The sequence below is a fragment of the Balaenoptera ricei genome, chromosome 6, assembly GCF_028023285.1.
Source record: "Balaenoptera ricei isolate mBalRic1 chromosome 6, mBalRic1.hap2, whole genome shotgun sequence".
Taxonomy (NCBI): domain Eukaryota; kingdom Metazoa; phylum Chordata; class Mammalia; order Artiodactyla; family Balaenopteridae; genus Balaenoptera; species Balaenoptera ricei.
Genome location: NC_082644.1, coordinates 19,549,541 through 19,577,441, shown reverse-complemented (window position 1 = coordinate 19,577,441; position 27,901 = coordinate 19,549,541). Strand labels below are relative to the sequence as shown.

General features: G+C 41.9%; 1 protein-coding gene across 1 annotated transcript in view; it reads left to right on the top strand.

The window, feature by feature from the left end:
• SHC3 (SHC adaptor protein 3) overlaps window positions 1-27,901 on the top strand; it is a 141,442-nt gene that overhangs the window by 25,785 nt on the left and 87,756 nt on the right. The window contains exon 2 of the mRNA XM_059926269.1: window positions 15,880-15,950. Coding sequence (XP_059782252.1) covers window positions 15,880-15,950 — 71 coding nt within the window. The remainder of the gene's footprint in view (window positions 1-15,879; window positions 15,951-27,901) is intronic.

Sequence of the window (27,901 nt, the reverse complement as noted above, 5' to 3'; positions counted from 1 at the left end):
TTTTGGAGGCATCCTGGGATGTGAGGGAATTGATAGGGAGGGATGGCATGGCAATGACAAAGAGCCCTAAAGTTTTAAATTTTCTTCATTTTTAATTTTGGCAGTGTAACTTTGTTACATTCTCTGTGCAAAGCCTTGTACCGTGATAAAATGGTGAAAAGGCATCATGCAAACAGGCAAAGAGGTCCATGGCAGCAGAACACAAATAGCGCTCTCACACAATAAGGGATGTTATTACTTGAGGGGGGAAGGGCACTTTCTGGGTGCCTGATATTTGATGTGGATCATTAAGGATTGGAAGGGATCTGAGAAGGGGAAGTGGAAGGGAGGGGAGGAAAGAAGGGACTGCAGGCAGCAGTTCATTGCATATATGGACACAGGAGGTGTGAGAGGATGGAGTGGAGAAGGTGGTGATGAAAAATTCGGTTAGGTTAGGAGTATGGGTGTGGAATTAGTGCATGAAGCCCAAAAGGCAGGTGAAGGACAGAACAATTATTTATTTATATTTATTACCTACTTTCCTGACTAGAATGGACCCTCAGTCAGTGCATGACCTCACCTATCCTGTTGTCTGGTGTCCTACCATCTGCTTAGACTAGTTCTGGCATAGCGTGGGGGCTCTGTCAACATTTAGAGAATGAATGATGTGGTTGAAGAGTCTTCTTTGTCAATTACAGAGATAAGCTGTTGCATATAGTTGAGGTTCTTCCAATTCTCATTGCTGTACCATCAATCACCATATTTTGTGAATATATTACTATTTATTTATTCATTACACCATTGATGGATATTTGGTTTTCCTTCAGTTTGGGACTATTATGAATAGTGCTACTATGAATATTTTCGTACATTTCTTTTGGTGGCAGATGGATTTATTTCTCTTGGAGTGGAATTGCTGGATCACAGGGTATGCACATATTCAGTTTCAGAAGAAAATGCCAAACAGTTTTCCCAAGTGTTTGCCCTAATTTACACTCCTACCAGCAGTGAAAGAGTTCCTGTTGCTCCACATCCTCCCCCACTCTTGATATTATATTTTCCACTTTACCGCTAGGGTGGGTGTGTAGTGTGTGCATTGTGGTTCAATGAGCAGTTACCTGATGACTAATGAAACCGATCACCTTTCATTTGTGTATTTTCCCCTTGAAGTTACCTTAAAATGTAATGCACAGTTTAAGCTGGTATTTTCTAATACTAGCTTTAGTATCTGAAGTTAGTCAGTATTCTAGTCCAAAGGAGACAAAAGCCTTACCACCTTTCTTTTCTCTTCATTACCATCCTCCCTCTGCTGTGCTCCTTCTACCTTCCATGTCTACATAGGACTTTAATTCCAGATTATTATTATATTAAGACACAGCCATAAGATGTTTAGACTTAACAGTTAATTTCATTGATTATTAAATATTGCATCCTATTTCCCATCTCTTTTTCTAGGATTTATTTTAATTCTTGCTGAGTACAACCTCAAGTAATTCTTTCAAGAGAGTTTCTGTGCAGTAAACTTTCTGAATCTATGTGCATCTGAGAATGTTCTCTACCTGTCCCCCTCCACAGTGTAGTTTAGCTGGGTGTTGAATTCTAGGTTCAAAAATTATCTTCCTTCAGAATTTTGAAGATGTTGCTCCATTGTCTTTTTGTATCTGAAGTTGTGGGTGAGAGGTCTGCTGTCCATCTGCTCATTCTTTTATCTATGTATTCATGTATGTATGTATTTTAAACTGTGTTAAAATATACAAACAGAAAATTTACCATTTTAACCATTTTAAGGACACAGTTCAGAAGACATTAACTACCTTCACATTTTTGTGTCTAATTCTTTTTTAAGTAATTGAATGTTCATCTCCAACCCCCAAACTTTCTAGAATTTCTTCTTTATCTTTGTTCTGACATTACACCAATATTTGGGAGTTTTTGTTCATTTGTTCTTTTAGTCTTTTTTTTTTTTGTGTGTGGGGGGCTGCACTGTGTCGCTTGCGGGATCTTAGTTCCCCGACCAGGGATCGAACATATGCCCCCTGTGGTGGAAGCATAGAGTCCTAACCACTGGACCACCAGGGAATTCCCTGTTCTTTTAATCTTGCTTAGCACTTGTTGGAACATTTCAAAGGAGAAATTGGGTCTTCTCTATTACTTCTCTGTATTCTGATTCCTGCATCTTATATTGATGGGTGTTGAAATGTCTGAATCTATCTTCAATGTCTTTAAAATGTTCTTTTACTCATCCCCAGTCTTTGTACTTTTATACTGTTGGTGTTTAGTGTGGTTGATCCCTCAGTCTCCATTTGCTCTTTCCACATATGTAGCAGCAATGGATTTCAGGAACTGTGCCCATCTCTAGGTGTGGTCTTGATTACTCTAAGTTAGTCATTGTAATCACAATCCCCCTGTAAGCAGTTAGCCCAAGAACCAGGATGAAGCCTGAACAAGGCATTCGCTTGGCAACATCCTCTTGATGCTGTCTGTGCTCATCATTGCTCCTGTGTCAGTCCTCTGCTGTGCACACAGTGTTTGGTCCACAGATATGCCCCTTCTTCTGCTTTCCATTGTAATTAGGGATTCACCTATTCTTTATAGCTCTTCTGCCAGTACTGGGGATTTGAGTGGAAGGGGGAGGCTGCAGTGTGCATGTAGGCAGCTAACATCATCCAGAACTTTTATCAATTTTTAAACAGAAAAAAATTTCTCATTCATAATATGAATGTACTTCCTTCTTAATTTCCTTGGCTTAGTTAAGCCTATTTGTATTTTGGGGTGATGCCCACTGTTAGGGTAAGGATATGTGTTGCCAGCTCTGCGTACCCATCATAAATGGAGTGAGAGCTCGTCTCCCACCCCAGAGAGCTGAGTCCTGTTTGGAGCTCAGCTCAGGTTCACACCAGGAAGTCCCTGTCTCTGTCAGATGCTTCACTGAGACAAAGGGAGCTTGTTATGTAATTTTTAAAAAATTACCAAAGCAATGAATACTTATGAACTTTGGAAAATATAGAAAGCATAGTTTATGGATTTTCAGGATGAGTTGATATTATATTTAAAAACCCAATAAGTATATTTAAAATATATATTTTAAAAAATGGTCAGAAAACAAATCCCCTTTAATCCCACAACATAAAGATATCCCTAGGCAGCAGGTGATTGAGATCAAGAGTTAGGGTCTGATATGACGTGATCTGGGTTCAAATCTTGGCTCCTCTGTGACCCTGTAAGATCAGCATTTCACCTTTCTAAGGACTGGTTTTCCAAGTGTGGCCTCTGACCAGATATCAGCATCAGGCCTCATGCAGACCTACTGAGTCAAAAACTCTACGATGGGGAGGGCCTAGCACTCTGGGCTCAACAAGCCCTGGTGCTTCTAACGTATGCTCAATTTTGAGAACCATTACTCTAAGCATGGTTTATTTCATTTGCCCTTTAGCTATGTAATTATTTGTAATTGCATAAGTAATACATGGGTACATTCTTGCTGAAAAAAATTATGTCACATAGAGTGAAAAAGCAAAAGTCCCTCTTCACAACAGTCAGGTATAAGATTCCTTCCCAGTGGTCACTGCAGTTACCAGTTTGCTGCCTGTTCTTGCAGATCATTTTGTCTGTGCATATACATGCATCTATACAGACATACATGCTACTAGGAATATGTAGTTTTGTGGGTTTTCCTTTTTCGGTGTTAACATAAATGGTATCATACTTTCCCAAAGTTTTTATTATTATTATTATTTTACTTGCCTTGGGAATTTTTCAAAAACAGATCCATTAAAAAAATCACTTCTTGGATCAACCATGATTTAATTTCTTTCTAATACAATCACACAGTAAAAATCTTTGCACGTGTCCCCTCTTAAAATGTGTGAGAATCTCCCTCGAGTAATTTTCCACAAGAGAAGTTTTGGATCAAAAGAGAAGAGTGCACATCTAAATTTTTGAGGCATTCTCTGAAATGCTTGTGCCAATTATGGTCCCACCAACAGTATCTAAGCACTGTTTCATCTCACTTCCACCAACACTAATGTCATTAAACTTTTCAATTTTTGCCAATTTTCAATTTCTTGTTGCGGTTTAAACTGCATAACTTTGAGTGCCAATGAAGTTGAATATATGTTCACATGTTTGGTGGTCACCTGGGTATGTCCTGGAAATTCCCTCTTCATACTCTGCCTCCGTTTCCACATTGTACAATGGAGCTAGTGATAGCACCTGTTGTGTGGGGCTATTGCAAGGATCACCGCTCAAAATGGTCAGCACCATGCGTGGCACATAGTGAGTGCTTAATAAATGTTTGCTCTTAATGATTAACACCTTGGTATAATTACTTCCATTTTTTATATGTAGCTTTTGAAAGACCTGGTTGTTACCATACTATATAGTTTTTAAAAATTGACTATGCTGCATTCTTTTCTCAGTATTTATACAGTCTTCATAAATATGTGATGATGACATAGTCCATCCAATAGCTTCACCACACTGACCCTCATCTCCTGAGGAGTGTTTAGTTTGTGTCTTGGTTGTTCTTGTAGTAAATAATAGTTGATAAAGCATCTTTGTGTATGAAGCTTTTTTAGGAGTGAGGATCATTAAGACCCATTCCTTATAATTTCAGCAATGAAGTTTCTGGAGCAAAAGAACAGAGCCTCTTTATATGTATAGAAAAATTATTTTCCATGTGGTTGTACAGATTAAAAATGTTTTTTTTATAAGGTTAATGCATCTACTCTTTTTGCACTTGTTACACACACACACATGTGAAAATCCAACCATCCTTAATGATATAAAATCAAAGTACGAGGCCACTTCTCTCCCTCAGCATACTCCCTGTGGCATGCCAGGTGTGTATCGTGTCATATCCTTTATCAGTATAAACACACACACACACACACACACACACAGAGACAGAGAGAGAGAGAAATGTGGATGTGTGTTTGATTAGGCAGAGAAAATATGAGGAAAAAGAAGGCATTTATCTAGATTATTATTATTTTAAAAAAAAGACAATATTGCCCTGCTTTTTTTTTAACATTTGCAGACTTTTTTTTTTTTATGGTTTACCCTTCTATTAGTCAGGTTCATGGAATTTCAAGCTAGACTTTATCTTTCTTTAAATACCATCCTTTGCAGATGGATCCTCATGGTGAAAACTCAGATCTGCCCATGGTCCTGAAGAACAAGCACTAGGGCTCAGGAAACACCCCCAGCTCCCCCTGAAGGCCCAAGAAGGGTGGGCGCAGCTTTGAAAGTCTGGGTGTTTCTCAATGCCCTGAGGGTGGGCACAGTGGTATCTCCCTCTCCCCGAAGAGTGAGGAGCATATTTGTAATCTGAATATTGCTTGCCAGTTTGCGAAGCACACTACACTCTAACTAACCATGCAAGAGGCTCTGCCCCTCAGGTTCTGGAGGGCCCAAGCAACCAGCAAGAGTGGGATAAATTTCGGGGCCTGGGAGTTGTCGGTTCAGGGTGGCAGGTTTCAGTGAGCACTACAAACCTTCCCTGGCCTCTCAGCCCTCCTGCGAGTCCTGAGCGCCAGGCAGTTTTCTGTTGTTCTAGGACCCGGTCCCTAGGTCCTTAAATTCCTGCATCCCCTGGGGAAGTTTTGCAATTCTGCCTCCAAAAATGTGTCCCCATACCCCAGACCCCTTCACTCCCTAAAACTCCCGGTGGGGCAGGGGAAAACACCTGCTAGGACAATTCTGATGTCACCCTTGTCCTTAGACACTCACAGCCAAGGCTCTGGGTCTCCAGGTCTCTGTAGACCTCTGAGATGACAGGTCCTGGCTCTCCGGTTGAGGCGAGAGCCATCAGAATCAGTGGAGGGTGACAGACCTGTGACTAATCTTTCCCAGCTCATTTTTGGCTTCCTGCCCTTTCCGTTCATTTGTAGCTGGCTCAGGCACACAGTTGCCAAGAAACGTCTTTATCAAGACCCTCTTTTACAAAATAATGGCTTTTGTCTTAGTGCTATCGGCGGTTATCGCTCTTTTCTTATGTATTGAAGGCACAACATTTTCCCTTATTTTCCTCCTGCTCCGAATGAAGTGAGTTTTCTTTCAGGATCTTTGTAAGTTGCAGTTCTTTTTCTGATGGCTCTGGATTCTCGCCTACACACCCCATTATTTCTTTGAATTCCTTTTTTAAAAAATTTCTTTGAATTCTTGAACAAGCTGGCTCAGTTTATTCTATCAGTGACACTTATTTCTGTTATAGGAACTCTGTCTCCAACCCTAGATGTTTTTACTTTTAATGTTTCTCATCCAGAAAGCTGATTTTATTCTGAGCTCTTAAGTTATTATTGCTAATAATAGTGCTGTTTGCCCATATTCCTCTGTTTCCTGAAGAAATCCTTCAGACACAATTGGAAATACTTTATTTTAATATTGTGAACTTGGGTTTTCACAGAGTCCATTTACCAATGTTATGCCATCAGTTTCCTAAGATTTGGGATGTTTTGAGGTCCTACCTGGGGGCTGTGTCCAGGGCTTATTGAAGAAAACAGGAGGAGCCAAAAGCCACAAAGTCCTGGGACCCTCAAGGTTAGCTGGAGTTTGAAAAAAATAAAACACACTGAAACATATGCCATTTTTAGCTAAGTATGAACTGTAGCTGAGCCCTCAGCCCCATGTATGAAGGTACCCCTAGGAACCTGGCCTGAAGTGTACAAATAATATTACTGGTATCTCGAGCCACATGTATGCCATGAGTTATGTGAAATACTTTACAGGTGAGTTTTATACTCATGGCAAATTCAGGACATAGATATTGAAATCACCGTTCTTGTTTAAGGAAAGCAAGGCTCTGGGAGATTTATTTCAAAAGACTAAGCCTTCAACTATTAAATGGAAAAACCAAGATTTGAACTTACATAGCCTGCATACAACACTGATCAGATAAAGTTCAGAAAGTTAGATCAGTCTTTATACAGATAAATCTCAGACCTAAGTGGACATCAAAATCCATAGAGAGCTTGCAGTAAGTTAGGGACTTGCATTTCTAACAAGTTCCCAGATGCTGCTAATGGACAGGGGACCACACATAGAGAGTCACTGCCTCAAATTCACACTTCATATGGACAGTGCTTCGTGGTCTCTCCTTCAATTTCCTAGCAATTTGTCTTTCATCCTGGCTCTGGCACATTTCTTTTGCTGCCCCATGGTGTAGCTGTCAAAGGATGACCAGAAACTGTAAGGTCTTCAAAGGCACAATACCTGTTCAAATTCTCTCTACATGATCATCCTAACAGGTGCAGATAAGTGTTTATTAATTATGGCATGAATGATGTGGGGTCTTGTTACCTGTTGTTAGTAAACAAATGCTTATATTATTAATAGCTATGATTTAATGATTACTTAAGCATTTTACAGTCATTTAAGAGATGCTTCTTTGCTCAGTACCAGAAGCCTAAAAGGCAAATTACTCAGTAGGCTAACAAAATATTGAAGATATAATAGACTTTTCTTCAGGTCTAGATGAACAACATCCCCATTTATGCGCCATGCTTGAAAATAACAAGCCTGGGCTTACCATAATTCCAAATGAAATTTGAAAGGGACCTCTAATAGGCACTGAAGCTAGAAATCACCAGGGTTAATTATTCATAAATTCTTCTAACCTCCTCTGGCCAGAAAGGTATGGGGACTGAGGAACAGTTACTGTTAACAGTGCAGCTCTCAGAAGCTGCATTGGAGCTTGTGACTCCTAGAGAGTAGACAGTCCAGGCAATTCCACCAAAACTCCCAGGTCTGACTTGGCCTGCCTGGGATCACGCACCCATCCTTGACCAATTGCTGAGGCTGGGGGATGGAATTCAAAGACGCCCATGATAGGAATAGCCTACCTGAGAGGTGTGGCTGGTTTCACTAACCACTTCACTTTCCATTGCATTATCAGAACAAGGTAGCTCTCCAGAAGATTCAGGAGGGCTGTTCCAGATCCCTTGTAATTTGAGATACCAGATGACCTTGATCACTTGGTGATCAATTCTACATCATAGCTTGGAGGTCCAATTTTATTAAGCATGGTCTTTTTCTTTTGGTGGAAAATATTTTTATTTTTTCCTCATTTTGTAATTATATGATTAATAAATGAACATGTTTTTGTTATAAAATGTCTAAATAATGTAGAAGTATTCAGGGATAATACTCCTTCCTAATCATTCCTCCTTTCCAATGCTCTCCCCAGCAGTATCTGCGCCATCTTTGTCTCCTCTCTGTGCCCTTATGTCTTCAAAGGTGGACCCAGTGAACCAAGCATCCTTTTGTTCACACCCTTAAGTGGTCCCCTCTCCTTGAATCTGGGCTGACACTGTGACTTGCTTTAACCAGTAAAATGTGGAGGAAGTAACAGTCTTTTTTTGAGACTAAGCTTAAATCATTAAAAAAATGGCTGCCTTTGGAACCACAGTTTGGATGTGCCCTAAGTGTTTAACTATACATTTATTGATCAACATTTGAGGAGGGGGTTCAAATTTTCACTCTTTAGAGGCAATGAAGTAATGAATATTTTGCATGTACAATTTCATGCACTTATGCATGAATAGAGACCTACAAATAACATTACTGGGTAAAAGGCAAACACATTTTCCATATCCGTGGATATTTCCAAATAGTCTTCCAAAAAGTTTTCACCAAATTACACTTGTTACAAGACTGTGTGACAGGGCCCATTTTCCTGCTTCCTCACCCAACTCACTATTCTGCTGGGTGAAAAATTGTATCTCTTTCTGGTGTTATTTTAATTTCTCTGATCCATCCATCTGGGCACTTGTCTTTACAGATGCATGTTGGCCAATTGTCTTTCTTCCTCTGTGAATCTTCTGTTTGTATCCTTTGCCCATTTTGTCTATTAAGTTGATGGGCTTGCTTAATTTTTTTGTCTGTTTGTTTTGGATTTTTCTCAGTCTTTCACTTGCCTTTTCATATTGTTTATATCATTTGTCTTTTTCTTCAAAAATCACTAATTTTCATGAGCTCACTTATGGCCTTTGAGTTTTAGGTCTTTTGATAGATATATAATTTTCTATTTCTTGTAATGTTTCAATAATTTTATTTCTTAGCTTTAGCTCTTTAATCCTTTTGTGATTACTTTTGTGCATGGGGTTAGGTGAGCATTTTGGAGAGGGCATGCCTTTCATACGTAACACACACCTTATACACCATACACAACATCTGTGGGCACGGCTGTCTAGATAGATCTTTTCCTAATGTACAGCTAGTCAAATCCTCACACCTACTGACTGGCTTATCTTTTCTTTAGTGACACCCACAGATCTGTATACCTTTTTCTTCTCGGCCCCATTCTAGTCCCTTGCATGATTTGTCTATTCCCATGTCAATATCACATAATTTTCACCAGCTACTTTTCATTTTTATTTTCTTCAGAAATTTCTTTGTGTTCTTAAGGATCCTCCTTTATGATATAAGTTTTGGAATTAATTTTTCTAGTTTTGGGGGTAAAGTCCTGTTGGGACTTTAATTGGCATGACAGTGAAATTATAGATGAATCTGGAGGAGGATTGGCAAGTTTTTAGTATTAAATCATCCAATCCAGAAATCATGGTATGTCTTTCCATATAAGCAGGTTTTAAAAAATTTACTCATCCTTCATTAAAGTTTTTTTTAACTTAATCTCACAAATTTCTTGTTTATTTCATGTTTCTTGTTTCTTTTGATTGTAAATGGGATATTGTTTCCCTGCTTTCTTTTGTTAGCATTTGCCTGATTTGAATCTGTTTTATCTTCTTAGTGTTTTCTTTGTCACTTTATTTAACACACATATATCCTTTTTATATCTTTATTAGGGTATAACTGCTTTACAATGTTTTGTGTTAGTTTCTGCTGTACAACAAAGTGAATCAGCTATATGTATACATATATCCCTATATCCCCTCCCTCTTTAGCCTCCCTCCCACCCTCCCTATCCCACCCCTCTAGGTGGTCACAAAGCATCAAGCTGATCTCCCTGTGCTATGCAGCAACTTACCGCTAGCCATCCATTTGACATTTGGTAGTGTATATATGTCAGTGCTACTCTCTCACTTCATCCCAGCTTCCCTTTCCACCCCGTGTCCTCAAGTCCGTTCTCTATGTCTGTGTCTTTATTCCTGCCCTGCCACTGGGTTCATCAGTACACACATATATTTTTAATCAGTGTGAAAGTCTTTGACCTTTAATTAGTGGGTTTGATCCATTCATGACTTTGTGACCAATGAGGTGTTTGGACCTATCACTGATGTTTTGTTTAATGTTTATTCTTTCTCTTTCATTTGTGCATTTAAATTTTTTCCCTTCTTTTTGCTGGTGGGGCTATTCAGTTTGGAAGTTGATCATTTCATTCTTATTTTTACAGTGGCTTACAATTTTTTACACATGTATGTAAACTTATATTTTTCTACTGCTACCTAGAATTAGTTCTGGCCCTACTTTCACAAAACACACACCTTGCCTTTAGCAAGCTTCCCTCATCCTCTTCAACCACTCTTTTTTTATCTGTCCCCTACCAGCCATGTTGAGGTCTTCTGAGACTTTAGCTCCCCATCATTGTAAAAAAATATTTAGAGTTATGCATCAATAATTATTAAGGCATAAGGCGTACCTATAAATTTTTTTGATTCTTTTCATATCATTGTTTCTCATAGCCCACATCCTTCTGTTTTTTGTATTCCTGTTTTCCTGGAATAATTCTTTCAGAGAGCATCTGTGGGTGGTTAACTTTCTGAGTCTTTGCTTTGCCCTCCCACTTGAATGGTAGTTTGGATGGATATAAGATTCTTGGCTTAGTACTTCTCTTTTTCAGTCTTCTGATGTTATTTGTTTTCACGTATTTGATACTGAAAGAGAACTTTCTTTGTAAGTAACCTATTTTCTTTCCCCCTCATGGAATGTTTTCAGGATGTTTTTCTCTTGGTCCTTTTGTACTGAAATATGAAAAAAGTGGATCTTTCTTCATATTTCTTCTTGAGCCTTGTAGCCTCCCTACAACACTATAAATTTTACTCTCTTTGTTCTTAAATATTTCTTTCCCTCTACTTTTTTCTTTTCTTTTCCTGGAATTCCTGTGAGGCTGATGCAGGGACTTCTGCATCTAAATTCCACGAATGTACACTCTCTTTTGTATTTTAATCTCTTTGGCACTAGGAGGTTGTATTCAGTTCTGGGAGGTTTACTAGGCTCCATTGACCAGGCTTTCACAATTCTTCAGTTTTGTACATCTCTGGAGCCCATTGATTGAATTTTCTATGTGGTAAAAACCAGGTAGACATGGGATGGAAAAATCAAACTCTCATTCCCTATGGTTACCAAAACTTAGAAAATAATGCCTCGGAATACACTGAAGAAGAAAAGTGTAGGATATATACATATAATAAAATCAGAAAGTCTTATCAAAGGCAATAAATAATATCTGAAATGGAAACAACTCTCATGTTTACGGATACAAAAACTTATTAATAAATGTAAGTTCTCTTCAAGGTAATATATAAAATTTTGATTGTAATCCAAATAGTTTTTGAGGGCAGGAGAACTTGACAAAATGATCTTCAAGTTCTCAAGGAAAAATACATAGAAGAGACACAGAAATTGACAAATGACATAGAATAGAGTTTAGGTAAAAGTTCATACAGAAATAGGAATTTGATATACCACAAAATTGGCACATCAATCCAGGAAGACATGGATGAATTATTAAATCAGTGGTACTGATATAAGTAGTAGTCCATTTGGAGGCTAGTATTATAATTCCTGTCATAGCCTGTATAGATAAATTCCAAATAGATAAAAAGGGTAAATGAAAACATTAAAGTGAATGTATAGATAAATAAATGATAAATACTGTTAAAATAAAATTTGGGAGAATATTGTAAGAATCTAGGGACACAAGACCTTCTTAAGCAAGACAGGGCATTCCAAAGCCATACAGAAAAGGATAGACATGTGATCACAGTAATTATTACCATATTTCTACAGTAACAATTCTTTTAGGTAAAATGTAGAAACTGACCATCAAAAGAAAAATAACTGAATGGGAGGTTAATATCACATTAATTTATAAGAAAAAGATAAAGAACTTAATAGAAAATTGGGCCAAAGATATGAATAGTCAATTAACAGAAAAAGAAGTGCAAATAGCCAATAAACAAATGAAAAAACTACATAATCTTATTAGATATCAAAGAGATTCAAATTAAAACAAAACAAAAAAAAGAAATCTTTGCCCATGAGAGGCAAATGTTCAAAAGACTGATGCTGTCCACTGTTATGAAGAATAGAGAAATAAACTTTCTTAGACATTGGTGCTGAGAGGACAAATTGCTACAGCCCCTTGGGAGGATAACTCAACTCGGCGATGTTGGTGGTGGTGTTCACGTAGCACTGCAAACGTGATGATGGTGGTCATCATATAATTCCCTGAAGTTGGTCATGGTCTTCATATAACTGTGACAGCAGTGGAGGTACTGACATATCTGTGAAGGTGGTGGTGGTAATCATATAACTCTGAGAAGTTAGTCTACATGTTACTCTGCTACATTTGTCATGGGATTCACATGGCTTTGTGTTAGTGTTGGTGGTGGTATTCACAAGAATCTGTGACATTGGTTGTGGTCACATTCATATAACACTGCAGAGTTGGCTGTGTTATTCAAATAATTCTGCAAAGTTGTTGTTGGAGGTATTCATGTGACTCTGCAATGACCAAGGTGATAGTATTCATCTAACTCTTCAATGTTGGTCATGTTATTGGTTATTCTGTGAAGTGGGTGCAGGTGGTCTTCACATAACTCTGCTGTGGTGGCCATGATATTCACATAACTGCGATAGTGTGGTGCTGATGATATTCAGTTGATGTTGGATGTTGGTTATGGTATTTATACAACCTGTGGTGTTGGTTGTGGTAGTCACATAACTCAGTGGTTGGGTTGGTGGTAGTCTTCCCATAACCTCATCATTGGCTGTCTATTCCTAAAGCTCTGTGACTTTGGTCACGGTATCCACATAGCCCTGTCATGGTGGGGGTGTTTGCATACACATAATCAGCAACTGTGGTAGGTGCATTCATGTGATTTTATGATGTTGTTGCTGATGTTATTTCCATGGCTCTGTGGTTGGCCAGGTGTTCACATTTCACATACTACCATGGTGGGGGCAGAGGTGGTGTATGACGAGGCAACCCAAGATGGCTGTTCTCTTGTTCTCTGTGCATTCCCTGCTTGACCAGTACTAGCTTCACTTACACCCTACTCACATGACTGACCTTCTTACACATTTGCCCTCAGCCCCAGCTAGTGATCATTCTAATCTTTAGATCAGGGCATCTCCACTGTGATAGCTTATCAAAGGGGCGGTGAGGGATGTGCTCCTCTGCTGGTTTCCCTGGTAACTGATTGCCAACCTGATGTGAATTCCCCCTATAATTGGTAACCTCCCTCTCCTCCGGGAGTGAAGACTACTGCCATGTCCTGCCTGCCCTCTGCTGCACGTGGTGGGTTGTCACTCTAGGACCTTGCTTCAAACCTGTAAGATCCCCCTATCCTTTAAATTGCTGATGTCTCTGTCACTGACTCCGAGCTCTTTCTTGGGTCTTGAGGCTGGGCAAGTGCAGGGCTTGCAGGCCTGTAGGATGCAGCCCAACAGGTGGTATTCAAATAATTATGTGGCAAAAGTCATGTATTCACATGACCCTGCAACACTGGTGGAAGTTGTGTTCACAGACGCTGTGAAATTCATCACAGTATTCCTATAACCCTAAGACGTTATTTTGTTATGGTGTTGGCATAACTGTGCAACATTTGTGTTGCTACTCACATATCTTGTGTTGATGGTGATGGTATAACTCAGATAACACCAGGACCTGGTCATGGAATTTACATAGCTCTATGACAATGGTAGTGTTGGCATTAACATATCACTGTGAGGTAGTGATATTCCCATAAATGAGAGAGCGTTTACAGAATTCACATTATGCTGTGGTGGCGTTGGTGGTATTCACATATCTCTGCAATGTTATAAAGTGGTCTTCAATAACTCTGTGACAGCGGGCATAGTAATCAGATGATCTGCAGTAGCCATGTCATATTCACACATCTGCAATGGTGGTTATGGGGTTTCCCTAAGCCTGTGACCATGCATGTGGAACTTGCATAACTCTGCAATGCTGGTGGTGTTGGTAGTCATATATTTCTGAGAGATACTGACACAACTTTGCCACTTTGGTGGAAGTAATTACTTCACTTTGTAATGTTGCTGGTGGTGGTATTCACCTATCTCTGGGATGTTGTTGTGATGCTCACATAACTGTGACAGTGTTGGGTGTGGCAATCCTATAACTCGGCAAAGTGTATTGTGGTCTCCACATATCTTAGTGACAGCGGTCGTCATATAACTCTGCTGTGATGGTGATGGCATCCACACAACTCTATAATAGCAGTGGTGACAGTCACATAACCATGCACTGTTGTTCATTGTTTTCATGTGACTTGTGACATGGTTGCAGTATTTTCATAATTCTGCAATGTTGGTCATGGTATTCATGTAACTTTGTGATGATGTTGCATAAGTCTTCGACTTTGCTGGTGGTGGTAGTCATATAACCCTGCGATGTTAATCTTCGTATTCACATGATTCTGTGATGTTGTCATTTTAATCACATGACTCTGCAATGTTAGTGGTCGTCTAATTCGTATGTCTCTGTGACCATTCATGGTACCCACATAACTGATGGAGGTGACAGTATTTAAAAAACTCTGTGACTGTGCAGTGGTAGGAGTAATAGTCACATTTCAGAGAAGTTTAAAGTTTTGTTTAAAGTTATATAAGAATATATGACAGAGCCAGGCTCAAATTCAGGCTTTCTGAATAATTCAAATGCAGTCTTTTCTGTACTATACCATGAGATCTCTTCCTGCTAAGTCTAAATTTAAAGGCATTGGTATAAAACATCTGTACCGTCAAACTCCCCAAGAGCTTTGGAACACAAATATTCTATCTTTTCCACTCTAGTGGTTGTCTATAGCTTTAGTTGTGGCCATATATTCACATATACACATACATTTTCACGTGTAAAACTGATAAAAAATTTAGCTACAAATTTAGATGTGCAAGTTGAAATTCTGAAAATTTATGTTAAATAATGCAGAAGAGGTCTTTCTAGTAAACCAAAATAAAGCACCTTTGGGGGTAATCTATAGTTTATTCATATAACCCAAAATACATTTATTAAATAATGAAGTTTAATGTTGGCCAAAATGTTGGTATTATAGTGTTTTCATTCTTTCTTTAAACTTATAAACCTCTAGAAGCTTTGTAAAGGACTAGAAATGTGATGCTGGAATGTTTGGGTTTGGGTGGTGGTTACATGAGAGGTACATGTTTAACCAGTCACTGAATTATACATTTAAGATTTCTGGGGACTTCCCTGGCAGTCCAGTGGTTAAGACTTCGCCTTCCAATGCAGGGGGTGCGGGTTCAGTCCCTGGTTGGGGAGCTAAGATCCCACATGCCTCACGGCCAAAGAACCAAAACATAAAACAAATTCAATAAGGACTTTAAAAAAGGCCCACATCAAAAAAAGTCTTGAAAAAAACAAATTTCTGCATTTTACAGCATGTTAGTTATACCTTGACAAAAGTTTTCGAAAATGTATTTCTAAAGAAAGTGAAAATACTAATGGGTTTCAGAAAAGTTAAGCATAGTGTCAAATGTCAGCACTCAGGGTATTTGCTGATGGGTGTGAGTTATTACTTTTATTACTTTTATAGAAACAGAACAAAGTGTCACCATGAATAAAAAGTTAAAATGTGGCTGAGAAATATGTATGCCTCCCAAAATGCCCTTGTTGTAGTTAGGAATTGTCTCTTCATGTCAGTTCTCAGTGCTCATGATTTACATTTTCTCCCCTTGCAGTACTTGGGGTGCATTGAAGTTCTTCGCTCAATGAGGTCACTTGACTTCAGTACAAGGACACAAATTACCAGGTAAGCCCTCTTGAAAATGGACTCCTGTGATTTTACTTTGGAAAGGAATGGTTTCTGAGATTAACAACTAGAAATTTCCAGAGGGGAAGTCTGCCCCTTGAGTGCTGGCGACTGGTGACAGGGAGTCAGGACCCACTGTTTCAATTCTCTCTAGTGTTCATCCATGTTTGTGACACGTGTGTCTTAATACAAGCCCCCTGATGGACACTCTCCACTTCTAAGCTCTTTTTATAATTAAGCTGCAGACAAATGGAGTGTTTATGTTTGTTTCTTTAATAAATGAAACTCTAAGACCAGATTGATATTTTAAAATCAACTGAACTGTGTTATTTCTTTTTAAAAAGAAAATCAAGATGTCAGAGAGAATTTCCAACAGTATACACAGAGAATAAAATGCGTAGAATTGGAAGTAGAAATCTTAATGGGAGTAGTAATTTAGAAAGCTGAACAATTCTTTTAAGGTGTCAGTGGTTTTGAACAGGTTTGTATATTCTCCAACATCAACTAGATTTTAAAGTTCTTGAGGGTCAGTTCTGTTTTTGACCATTGTTTTTAAAAAATTCACAGCCTAGTAGAGCGTGTACCTTTAGAAAAATGCCAATTTCAAGTCATCTTGAAGAAGAGAACCAGAAAGCTAGGACTGGGTCTGTGAAATAGCTACATTTCTGAGGGCAATGAGCTTATATTGCTTTGGCAGTCGTGGAATTGTTTAATCTAAATAGTGATCTCAGAAAATGCCTCATTTTTATTTCATTCAAATCTCTCTATTGGACATCTTTGGATTAGCAAGCCAAAAAGTAAAGATTGAGCTTTAGAAAGCAGTTATTTGTAGTAATTAGCTACTCAGTAATGTACATTGCCTCAATTCTATGCTTTAAGCACAACAATGAAACCTCTTCTTGCTCATTGAAGAAATTCGTGTTCAAAGGGTTGATGTTCCCCATCTCTCTAAAGCAACTCAAGACACACATATTGGGAGCACACAGACAGTAGTAATCTACACCAAGGGAATAATCCATCTCTACATATTTGTACAAAATGGTTTATGGAATTTGCCAAGGCAAAAGAATGGTATTTTGCAGTGAGAGCATTTAAAAGAGAAGTTTGAATGTTTAATCAATGATTCATTCATCCCAGCCATGAAAAATGCACGTGCCGTGCGGGGTGGGCAGAGTGCTTGGCCACGGGCCTGGGGATACTGGAACCTGTGACACTGGTCACCTTCTCGTGGGTGGTGGCAGTTGTTGTTTTTTTTTTTTTACTTACAAAAATTGAAGTATATTTGATTTACAATGTTGTGTATGGTGCGTTTTTTTTTAAAGAGAATTGTCGACCATTTCTACTGAATTCACTTTATAGATATTAGAACTTCTGAGATGATTTTATGTCATTTTAATTCTTCTGATGTATTTATTGCGTGTTTATTGTCGCTGTGCACATGCAGCATGCTGGCCAACTTGGGCCGTCCTGCTTTGTAAGACCTCCTGGTTTTGGGGGAGAAAGATGCACATGCAAATGACTGAGGGGCCTGCTCCTCAGGAGTGGAGGTCGGTGGGGACCAGTGAGCACGCCCAGTGTGCCCTTGGATGAAAGTCTCAGCACTATTTGAGAATACCTATAGTAGCGGTAGAAGAAAGCCGTGGAACAGATATCCAATCCCATTCCATTTAGATTTCATCAAAGGTACAGCAATGTAATGGGCCAAGTGGAGTGCCATTCTTTGACTCAGAAAACTTGGTGTTGCATTCTGGTTATACCATAATTGCTTTGGGTTTATTAGACTTTTAAGAGAAAAAATCAATTTATTTATCTTAACTGAAGTATAGTTGATTTACAATTTTGTGTTAATTTCTGCTGTACAGCAAAGTGATTCAGTTATACATACATATACATTCTTTTGGGTTTATTAGATTTTTGAAAACTATGTTTGCTTTTCTTTATGATGCTTTCTATTGTTTGCCTCATTTTTATCATGTGACATGTTTCTTATTTTAGTTAATAGCCAGAGACCACTTGTAGGAAACAATTTGACAAGTCAGCATCAGAAAGAAGCCTTTGCACCCAGGAGGAATGCCCAATGATGTCCTGTAGACGTGGCATATTTTAAAGCCTACGTGGTAGCTGAGTGTTAAACACCCTATGATTAAACTCTACCACCGAGGTTTACTTTATATACTAAAGTCATTCTTGAAAGGTTGTAGGGAACTCTAATGTAATTGTTATATTAGGCCCTAGTAAAACCTGTTTCCAAAGCTTCTTAGCCATGCCTTTCATAAAAATACATATATATATATATATATATCTTTTATAAGGAAACAACCAATCCCTACTCAGCTGTTCCACTATTTCAAGGTTTGGATGTGTCTTTTAGAGGTTCGGACAGCCAAACCAGGTGTCCTTTTGTTGGGGTCAGTTTAGTTTTATGCTGTTCCTGAGTCGGGGTTCAGATTGATTGTGGTACTTGCAATCACACCAGCATTGGATTACTGATCTCTTACTAATAGGTCACTTTAAAAACTACCCGGGAGCTGCCACTGATGGTGACGGTTAATGGCCTTGCCCTCCTAGCGCTCTGGGCAGAGGTGCTTGGTGACTCGTTCACAGTAATCAGTGCCCGCCGTATGGAGGAGACGGCCTGTATGTGGAGCCCAGCTCTGCTAATTTCTACCCCAATCGTTGTTCTGGGAAATAGAACAATTTCTATATCTGATGCCCACAGGACAGGCCCTGGCAAAAGGGCAGCCTTGTTTAAGTGTTTGCTCCGTCCTGTTGCCTGAGCTTGTATTCAACACGTACTGGGACACAAGACCCCAGTGTCCAAAGAAGTGAGTGTTGACAAGCATGGGGGCATTTGAGGGCATATAGATCGTGGCCTCGACAGCCACTGCTTCCCCGGGTCAGCCTGCCAGTGGGGTACATGGAGGAGTTGAGAGACTCGGTATTTGTGAAAGTCTGCCCAGGGGACAGATGCACACCAGAAGAGGAAATAACTTCTGGAGAAGAACTAGCTTCCCAACGTGCCCCTGGTCACACACCCGGCATGGCCTCGCAGAGAGCGAATCCCTTGAGCTCCTTCCCCGCAATGTGTCCTCTGTCCGGAAAGACTTCCTACTCCCTTATGACGAGGCACTATTAAGGCCATACAGGAATCCCGCTGCCGAAGGTGGGCCACTCCAGAGCCTGTGGCAACTGCCCTCTGCTCCCTGCCCCGCCACCAGGAGCACCTCACAGTCCTTGAAACCCACAAGGGACTGTTCTCCCCGCATGGATTTCACACCGTGCTGCGCAGCCCCCTGAGGGCCTTGGGGGAGGGTCTCAGCTTGGTGTCACCCTGGGCAAGGTGGGGGTCCCAAGCAGGGAGGACCCAGCTCCCCAGTCAGAGGTCAGTCAGAGACCTCGGCTTTCATCTGAGTTCAGCCACTGGGTCTCCACACGAGGTGACTGTGGCACAACGCTGACGGCCACTGCTCCAGCGACTGGCCACTCTGCCCACGGCAACCACACCCTGCGCTTCCCTGAGAAGTCCACTCCTGCGACTTCTCTCACCTTGCCTTGGGGGAGGGGTTGAACTGAGTTACTGTACTTCCTGTCGGAGCGAGATGTGCCTCATCAGATGGGGCCCACTCTGGGGAGATCGTGCTCTCGGTCTGACACTTGGAGAGCAGCCTGTTGGGCCGCCCTGCAGGGCGACAGGAAGCTCCCACATGCTGTGGTCACGGGAATAGCATGGCCTTACTTTCTTTCCCCCATCCCATCTGCTAATCTTTATTTGATTTATCGTGTTAAATTTTATCTATTATTGGGAATCACCTTAAGCCGTTTTTAGGGCATGGAAGGCTATAAATATATACGCAGTTAAACCCAGAGCACTCAGCAAGGTGGTCCTTCTCCAACAGTAAGTGTGAACATCTGACGTGTATTTTTGGTTCTAAACGACCCCAGCTGACCTCCTGCACCGCTTGGACTCTTCCAATAACTGCTGAGTTTGCTTTCTACTCAGGCCCACGTAGACATGTGGGCTCAGTGTGCATGGTTTTGCTACACTTCCTGGATGAGCTCCTGTTAATAAAATGTTGTCCAGGGCCCAAGACAAACCTGATTTTCCAAATTGTAGAGAGTAAACAGTTGGATCTAGTTAACGGTTTTCGTTTCCCTCATTTTAAAGTTGTCATATTTTTGATGGGCCCTGGAGATACTGGTTTGGCCCAGACCTTGGCCAGCACTGCCCGTGGATGTGACCACCTCCTAGCATTCCGCTTCGCATCCACACGCTGGAGGGTTCTGCTTTGGAATTGGGGCTTTTCAAAAATTCCCCAGGAACATGCATAAAATCCTTCTGGTTTGAAACCAAACTCAAAATTTGTAAAAGGAGAGCATTCTTCTTTGGGGAAAGTATTTCCTTCTGTTCTTATTCAACCTATTGATGGGGTCTCCGGAGACTTTTATCGCGGATGCTAGCACATGTGTTGAAGTTCAGAGTCACCTGGCCACGACCTTCTCATGTTACCACAGCCCGAGGAGGCAGAGTGAAATGGACACCGAATCAGCCGTGAGCTGGTGAGTGGGACTGAACGCTGTGACATTGGGATCTTCTCCGTCTGACGTTTCATGCGGGGACTTTGGTTAGAAGGTAGATGTGTGACCACGTGGAATTGGTCTGACAGTACTGGGCACTGTGATAGCTGCAGGGCTGTGAGTTTGAACAAAATAGCCGGCACGGCCTGGAGGCGGGAGGGAGAAGGGAGCCCGGAGACGAGATGTTCAGAGTCACGGGTGCTCCTGCTGCAGTGAGAATGGTGGACTGGCTTGCAGGGGTGTTTCTCGCCAGTCGGGTGCATGGAGGGGTCCATCCTCAGCCTGAAGGAAGGCAAGTCAGACAGCCTCGGTGCAGCGTCTCCACTCGGTCCACCCTCCCTTCCCCGAGTCGACCTGGCAGGCTTGGTAACACTCACTCCTCCAGTCACTTCTGGCTCAGTGCTCTCAAAAAAAAGAGAAAAAGGCCCAGGTAAAACCTGTCACCATGCGGTCCTTCAGCTCCATCGAGTCCCCGCGCGTCCTCATCCGTGTGCGTCCGTCCCAGCCGCAGTGCATCTCCCCTCGTGTACTTGAAGGCCCCCCGGCACCGTGCGCCCTCGTTGGACTTCCTGCAAGAGAGGGGCCAAGAGGCTGCGGGCCGGGTGCCCTGGCCCCCCTCGCCCCACACCGTATCCACTGCAGCCCTTCACCGTCTCGCTTCAAACATTTGTGTCGTGTGGCCATTTTGTCACCAGTTCGTGGGGATTGGAGCCGTGCACAGGGTGTGGTTTGGGAAAAGGCCATATTTACTAACAAGATATTTGTGTTGTTCGTGGAGGCTTTCCCATCCTCAGGGCGGCATTCAGCCTGTGAGGAGCTGCGGGGGCAGAAGACGGGTGCAGAGGAAGAAGGGCAGGTAAGGCGTTGGACACCTCTGCCTCTGGGAGAACGGCACACAGTCCAGGGAATGACACGGGGTCTGGTTGCGCTACCCTGAACAGTAGAAAGATGGAAACACCCAGGAAGGGTGGGGGGGGGGGGCTCTGAACGTCTTCTTTTCAGGTTTGGGGTGATCGTTCCCTCTTGGACTGTGGCATGGACTCCACATGCTGCACCAAACCGGCAGGACTTCGGTTCTGTGGCTTTCTCACTTTGCAGGCTGAGAGGAAGAATTTGGAAGGTCCCTTATTTGTAAACCCATCGTATCAGTGATGTTGAGATGTGTGCTTGACACCTGGCAGGTGACATGGAAAACAAGGCTGACTTTTGCTTCGGTGCCTTGGTGCTGCATGGATCTGATCTCTCCAATTAGACTCCTCGGTCGTGATATTGGAGAATTCCTTTTTCACTACAAAATAAACACCTCTAATGTTGATTTAAGTTCAACATGCCAGGAAAAGGAGCAAATCTGTAAAAATCTTCCCTGAGGCTGGTTGACTCTCAGGATTAGAAAGGAGAGCAGCAGGTGTGAACAGCCTGCGCACGCATCCCTGTGTACTCGACTAGTGCAGGTTGGTTAACTTGCGATTTTAGCCTTACTGGCTCGTTCTAAATTTACTTTTTCTGAACACGTTTTTCAGACTGAGTCTCTCGAAGCCTTCCACCCCCAGGGGGGCGAGGCCTGGCAAGGGGGGGAGTTAGTGTTTTCTCAGTTTAGAATTCTTTTTGAAAACACCAGCTTGCCTGCGTGCAAACGCATCCGGGCTTTGGATGAAGCAGGCTGAGTCCTTCCGCTTTACTTCTACATCGTTACTCAGGGCTTAACACCAACCAGAATAGTTTTGTGCCCCTGCGCCTCCTTCGTCATCATTTGCGTGCGAGAATGTGCTAGACAGGGGTGCATGGATCCCAGGTGCCCAAGAAATCGCGACTGGGGAAAGAGGCCCAGAGTCACAAGGCAGTGGGACAGGCAACAGGAAGTGTGGGAAAAGTACCACAGAAACATGGAAGAAGGTCCCTGGGGCCTGGACAAGTCTGGGAGGACTTCCTGGGGAAGGGAGCATTTAACCCATGGTGAATTTCTCCCCCGACCACATGGCACACCAGAAGGAAGCATAAAACTGAGGCAATTGCTCCCACTTGGGCCCCACAAGGGGTTCTGCCCGTCTGCCCCTGTGCAGTAATTCTAATGCCTGCCAAAGGGTGGGGCCTGAGTCAGATGCAGCGAAGAAACACAGGCACAGTCTGCACCCATCTGAGGTCCCGCCCCAAGCCCGCCTGCCTTTTAGGACACCAAGAGGGCCCTGGGGCAAAGGGACACGGGTGTCTGCTTTCCGATAGGCCTCAATTTCATGTTCTGTCTCTTCATGCTAATACATGTTGAGGCATTCACCCGCTTTGTGAGGATTAAATGAGACATTACTTCTGGAAACACCTGGCACAGGCTATGTGCAGGAAAGATCTCAAGGCCATTCCCTTGACCAGACCCACACGTACATGTGCCTTAATCTGTCCCCTGAGCAGACCCTGAGACTTGGTGTGGGGAGCGTACTAGGGAGGGTGTTGTAGGAGGCAGAGGGTGGGAGTGGGCTGAGGGTGCTGGCAAAGCCTCCATCAGAGCAGCGGAGGCCAGACCCTGGCCCTGGAGGCAGCGTGGCCATGCTTATGGGGACGTCCCTGGAACCCAGAGTAGGCTGGGGGCTGTGAGATGACAGCTCTGGCTGAAGGCTCGCGGCTCCAATCACTCAGCTCCTGGGCCTGTCTCTCTGAATTGGATTTTTCTCTTGGGACCTCCTCTCTGAGCAGCTGTCCCAGCCTGATCTTTGGACAGCAGTCTGCTGACCCACATAGCAGAGCTGTATTTACATGCTTGGGGTTCCTCACCTAGCAGGTGAGTAAAGGGATCCTTGCATACTGGCCCAGAATTACCTCTCACCAGAGAGGTGCATTCCAGCTTCTCATTACCTCTCAGCGTTGGCTTCTCACCCATGGAACAGGGATGGAACCCACACAAGCAGACTTGTTGAGAGTCTTAGAAATGAGACCTACACAACTCTGGGGCTGCACCTGGCACATAGTAGGTATTCAACAAATCTGGAGAGGGTTTTTACCATGGATTTAATTTTGCAGTTCACTCTTTCCAAATTTCTGTATATGATAATATCAACTGCAGATTGATATTACTCTAATTATCAATATCAATCAATTCCATTCAGGGTAGGTTTTCTAGCTGAAAAGAAACTTTGGTTTGATGCAACAAACTGAAGTTACTGAAAAGGATAAAATATTTGGAAATGTGGCATTAATTTTCACTTGAGCCAATAGTATCTAGTATTTCATTCTATCTTCCTGCTTTGCCAATTGCTGCTGCTGCTAATAATAATAATAGCACTAGTATTGAATACTTACTATATTGCTCTAAGCATGTTATTCATTCATTCAACAAATTTTTATTGATCACGTACCATGTCTAGTCACTGTTTAGATATTAGGAACAGAGCACTAAATCAAAGCAAACCTTTTACAGCAGAGAGAGAAAATAAGCACACAGACATATACAAAAGAAGGATGTTAAGGTGAACCACATGAACTTGTCGCTTTTGTAGTTGAAAATCATCAAATATCAGCCATTTCATGTCGTTGGGCATAATAATTTCAGAGAGTGGTGAGAGCGTGTGGGGTCTTCTCTCGGGATCCCTGGGAGGCGGGTTGTGTGCATTTTGGAGATGAGGGCGCTGAGGATCAGAAAGTTCACAAAAACTGTCTAAGATCACAGAGCCAGGAAGTGGCCAACTTGAGATTGGAGCCAGAGCAAGTCGGAATCTAGAATCAAGAGTCTCCTATTGCTGCTCGATCAAGAGGGTTGCATCCTTCAGGAAGCCACAAGTGCTGGCAAACACCAGACACACTGGGCAGGGGGGCACACTTGGAAGATGGAAATTCGATGTTAATTATAAAACTCCTTTCCTGACCACAGTGACATGATGGCCTTGAGCAGGGCACAAAGAAAATGAGGCACTTGCAGTCCAGTTGGGATGAATGGGGCAAATATACATAAGGAAAAGGGTCAGTTGGGGGGCAGAGTGGGCTCTGCAAAGACTGTGCTACACCCATTCTACTTGCTTTATTCATCCTGGGAATGTTTGTCCTGTGCTTCAGCAACACTTCATTGAATTTCACTAAATAATGGAAAGAAATATAATAAAAGTGTCTTTAAAAACTTTTCATATGAAAAGTTTGTAGAAAGGATGAGGCCCTTGCCACCTTAACTAGCTCAAAGTGAGTAGGGTGAGTTAGAACAGGGAGAGGGGAAGTGGGAAGGGGGTGACTGGGAGGGTGAGAGGATAGATGAGATGAGGAAGGGTGGGCTGGGTGAGGGGCTGCGAAATGGGAAAGGCTGCGTAGGAGGGGGGTGAGATGGGGTGGGCTGGGTAAGGTGGAGGGGGCTGGGTGGAAAGGACGAGGTGCCATCTTTCTGTCCCAGAGGTTCCGGGCGAGTCGTATTCCTTTTCTCGCCCTGACCATTGTAATAAACCAGTCTGATTCTTGTCTTTTTCCCAAACTGGAAAATACAGACATTATTCTACTTCCTTGTTTCTCCTTTCATTTCAAACACTGGTTAACACTTTGTCAGGATGACCCCATCATCATACTTTTCTGGCAAGCTGGTTATGGAGATCAGGTGCAAGTTATGTAGCTGTCTCTCCCAGTGAGGGCATAGTGCCCAAGGGCATGAAAACTTCCAACCATGGGACCTGTTCTTATGAACCTGGGTGGAGATATCTTTCTACTGACAGTCTGCTGGCTGGGAGTGTCAAGGTCAACTGGCCATGCATGCACAGGCTGCTCAGGGCTTGGCATGGGCTTGGACCTCCAGTTGACTGTACAGATGAGCCAGGATCTCACAGGATGCGTGGCTAGGAAGGGCAAGTGGCTAGGATAAGTTCATTGAAATGTTGTCATTGAAATACAGAGAAAGGGGTTAGATACAGTGTCTAAGAGTTTAAGCTGAGCAAGTCGAGGACTTTGCAGAGCCTCATGTGCAAAGCCTCAAGATGTATTTGTTTGTTTGTTTATTTGGTTATTTACTTACTTCTTTAGCAGCTGGCTGTGTCTCCTGGTGAAACCTTTGGTTGGTAAAGACATGTCGCTCTTTACATGAAGGCAGAGGAAACAAGAAACTTGTCAGTTACCATGATGCCCTGCCATGGAGATTCTGCTGCACTGGGTTGGGGCGAGGCCTTGGGTGATCCCCAAGGTGGCCTGCTAATATCTCTGGATGACGGCAATAGGAACAGAAGGTCTTTGTCTCTTCTCTACCATATTACACCACATGGAAAGGAATTCTCACCTAACCTGGGCTCCACTGTACTATGGATTTCTTGAAGAATCCAGCAGGCTGGGCATAGAGGGGCCACACAGATATGTTCTGACCTGGGGCAGGGTCCCCAAAGATTTAACACACATACACATATCATCTCATTTTCTAGAGCAGTGGTTCTCAAACTTGGACATAAATCAAAATCACCTGGAGACCTTGTTACAACAGATGGCTGGGCCCCACCCCCCGAGTTTTTGATTCAGTAGGACTAGGGTGGGACTTTCTGTCAGGTTTTCAGGGGGTGCTGATGCTGCCAGATCAGGTACCACACTTTGAGAAGCAATGTTCCAGAGTTCTATTTTTAACTTCTGAACCATTTGCAACTACCATCTATGAAGCCACAGCTTTGAAAATAGGTCCATTTATTATTTTTTTCAAGTGATCCCACTCATCCAAAAATTTTAAAAATGGAGAGCGTACATGGCTTGGTGGCTTAGAATGGTTTAAATAGAATCCATAAGATGAATATGTGGCGTTCATTCCATACTCTCCTTAAGGACCATCTGGTGTGATGTATATTTATAATCCTCATGCCAGAAGCACATTTGTGTAAGAATGTACCCCTCTGATTGCTCCTTTTCTGACTCTTTCTCTGAGTTCACTTACCCCAAATATATCTTTCCATAAGGAACCCTTTGCCCTTGCCGAGGGCAGCTAGTGTTGCAGGTTCTGGAGTCAGATTATCTGGGCTTCTACTAGGCTGAACAACATTCCAGCTGTGTGATCTTGTGCAAAGAACTTAAGTTCTCTGTGTCTCACTTTCCCCATCTTTAAAATGGGAATCATAATGGTACCTTCTTCATTGGGTTGAGAAGAAATTGTGTTAATATCTGAAAAGCACTTAACATGCTGTCTAGTACATAGAAGGGCTCAAGGCATGTTAACTAATACTGATATTTTCATTTTTATTATATCCTCTCCTTGTTGGTAATCTCAATGCTTTAAATGCCACTTCTAGGTATATAAGCCACAAATCTGTATCTGTACCTCTGGATCTTCTCTTAAGTCCAGCCCTGTATTTTTAGCAGCTGACTGGACCTGTGTCTTCTTGGAGATGCTCGGTCAGTTGCCAAGTCCTAAGCAACCTATCTCTGCCTCTCTGTTCTGTTTACATCCCTCCATTCTCACCTCTATTACCATAGTTAGGTCCAGCTCACGTCTCCTTGAATGCTTGTCATAACTACAACCCACACATTTTCCCGAAGTAGAAACCAGGGAGTCAGTCTTATATCATCTCTCCTCCCTGTTCAATTACCAATGCTGTTGATTCTCCCTTGGAAGCCTCCTGAATAATTTCTCTCCTTTCTTCTAGTCTCTCTCTCCTTCAATTCTCTTTCTACTTGCTAATCCTGAATGTGACTGAAACATATTACTTCCTGTTAAGTGTCATTGTTTTATCCACTACCTGCAGAATACAATGAAAAAAATTTTAACTTGTTATTCAATGTTCTATTTCACCTGCCCCAGCATAACTTTCCAAATATATTTCTTATAACTCCCCATTATGCTTCCTTTGCACAACCACACTGACCTACACACTGCCCCATTCTCCTGGTCCACTGTCACACCTCAAGGGCAATATTCAGCCACAAGGAGTATTTGCTTTTGCCCTGAGCTATAAGACCACTTTGCCTGAATTGCTCTACAGGCTTTTACCTTCTTGCACATTGTATTAGACTTTTAAAGACACAGGCCATATTTCATCTACTCTAAAATACCATCTCCTATACAAAACACTTCATTTTTTTATAACCACTAAAAAAAAAAAAAGAAAGCACTGCCTATTAAAATATGACACAATGCTTTCACATCACTTAGATTCAATTTACATATATTGAAAAAGCTATTTTGGAATTTTGCAGACACAGATTTATATCATTATAATACTTCTACGTTTGTTAGAAGGAAAATATAAGTAATATGAAAAAGGTATTCCTAAAAATTTCTTCTAATTCAGAGTCTGAATATAGTGAATCTTCTTTCTTTTTGACTTAGAATCTTGCTATCTATGTTTTTTTCTAAGCTTTATTGTCCTTTAGGCTATTTCAAGAGCATTAGAAATCAATAAAATTGGAATCAGAAAAAGAATAGAAAAGATATTTGAACCTGAAAAGTG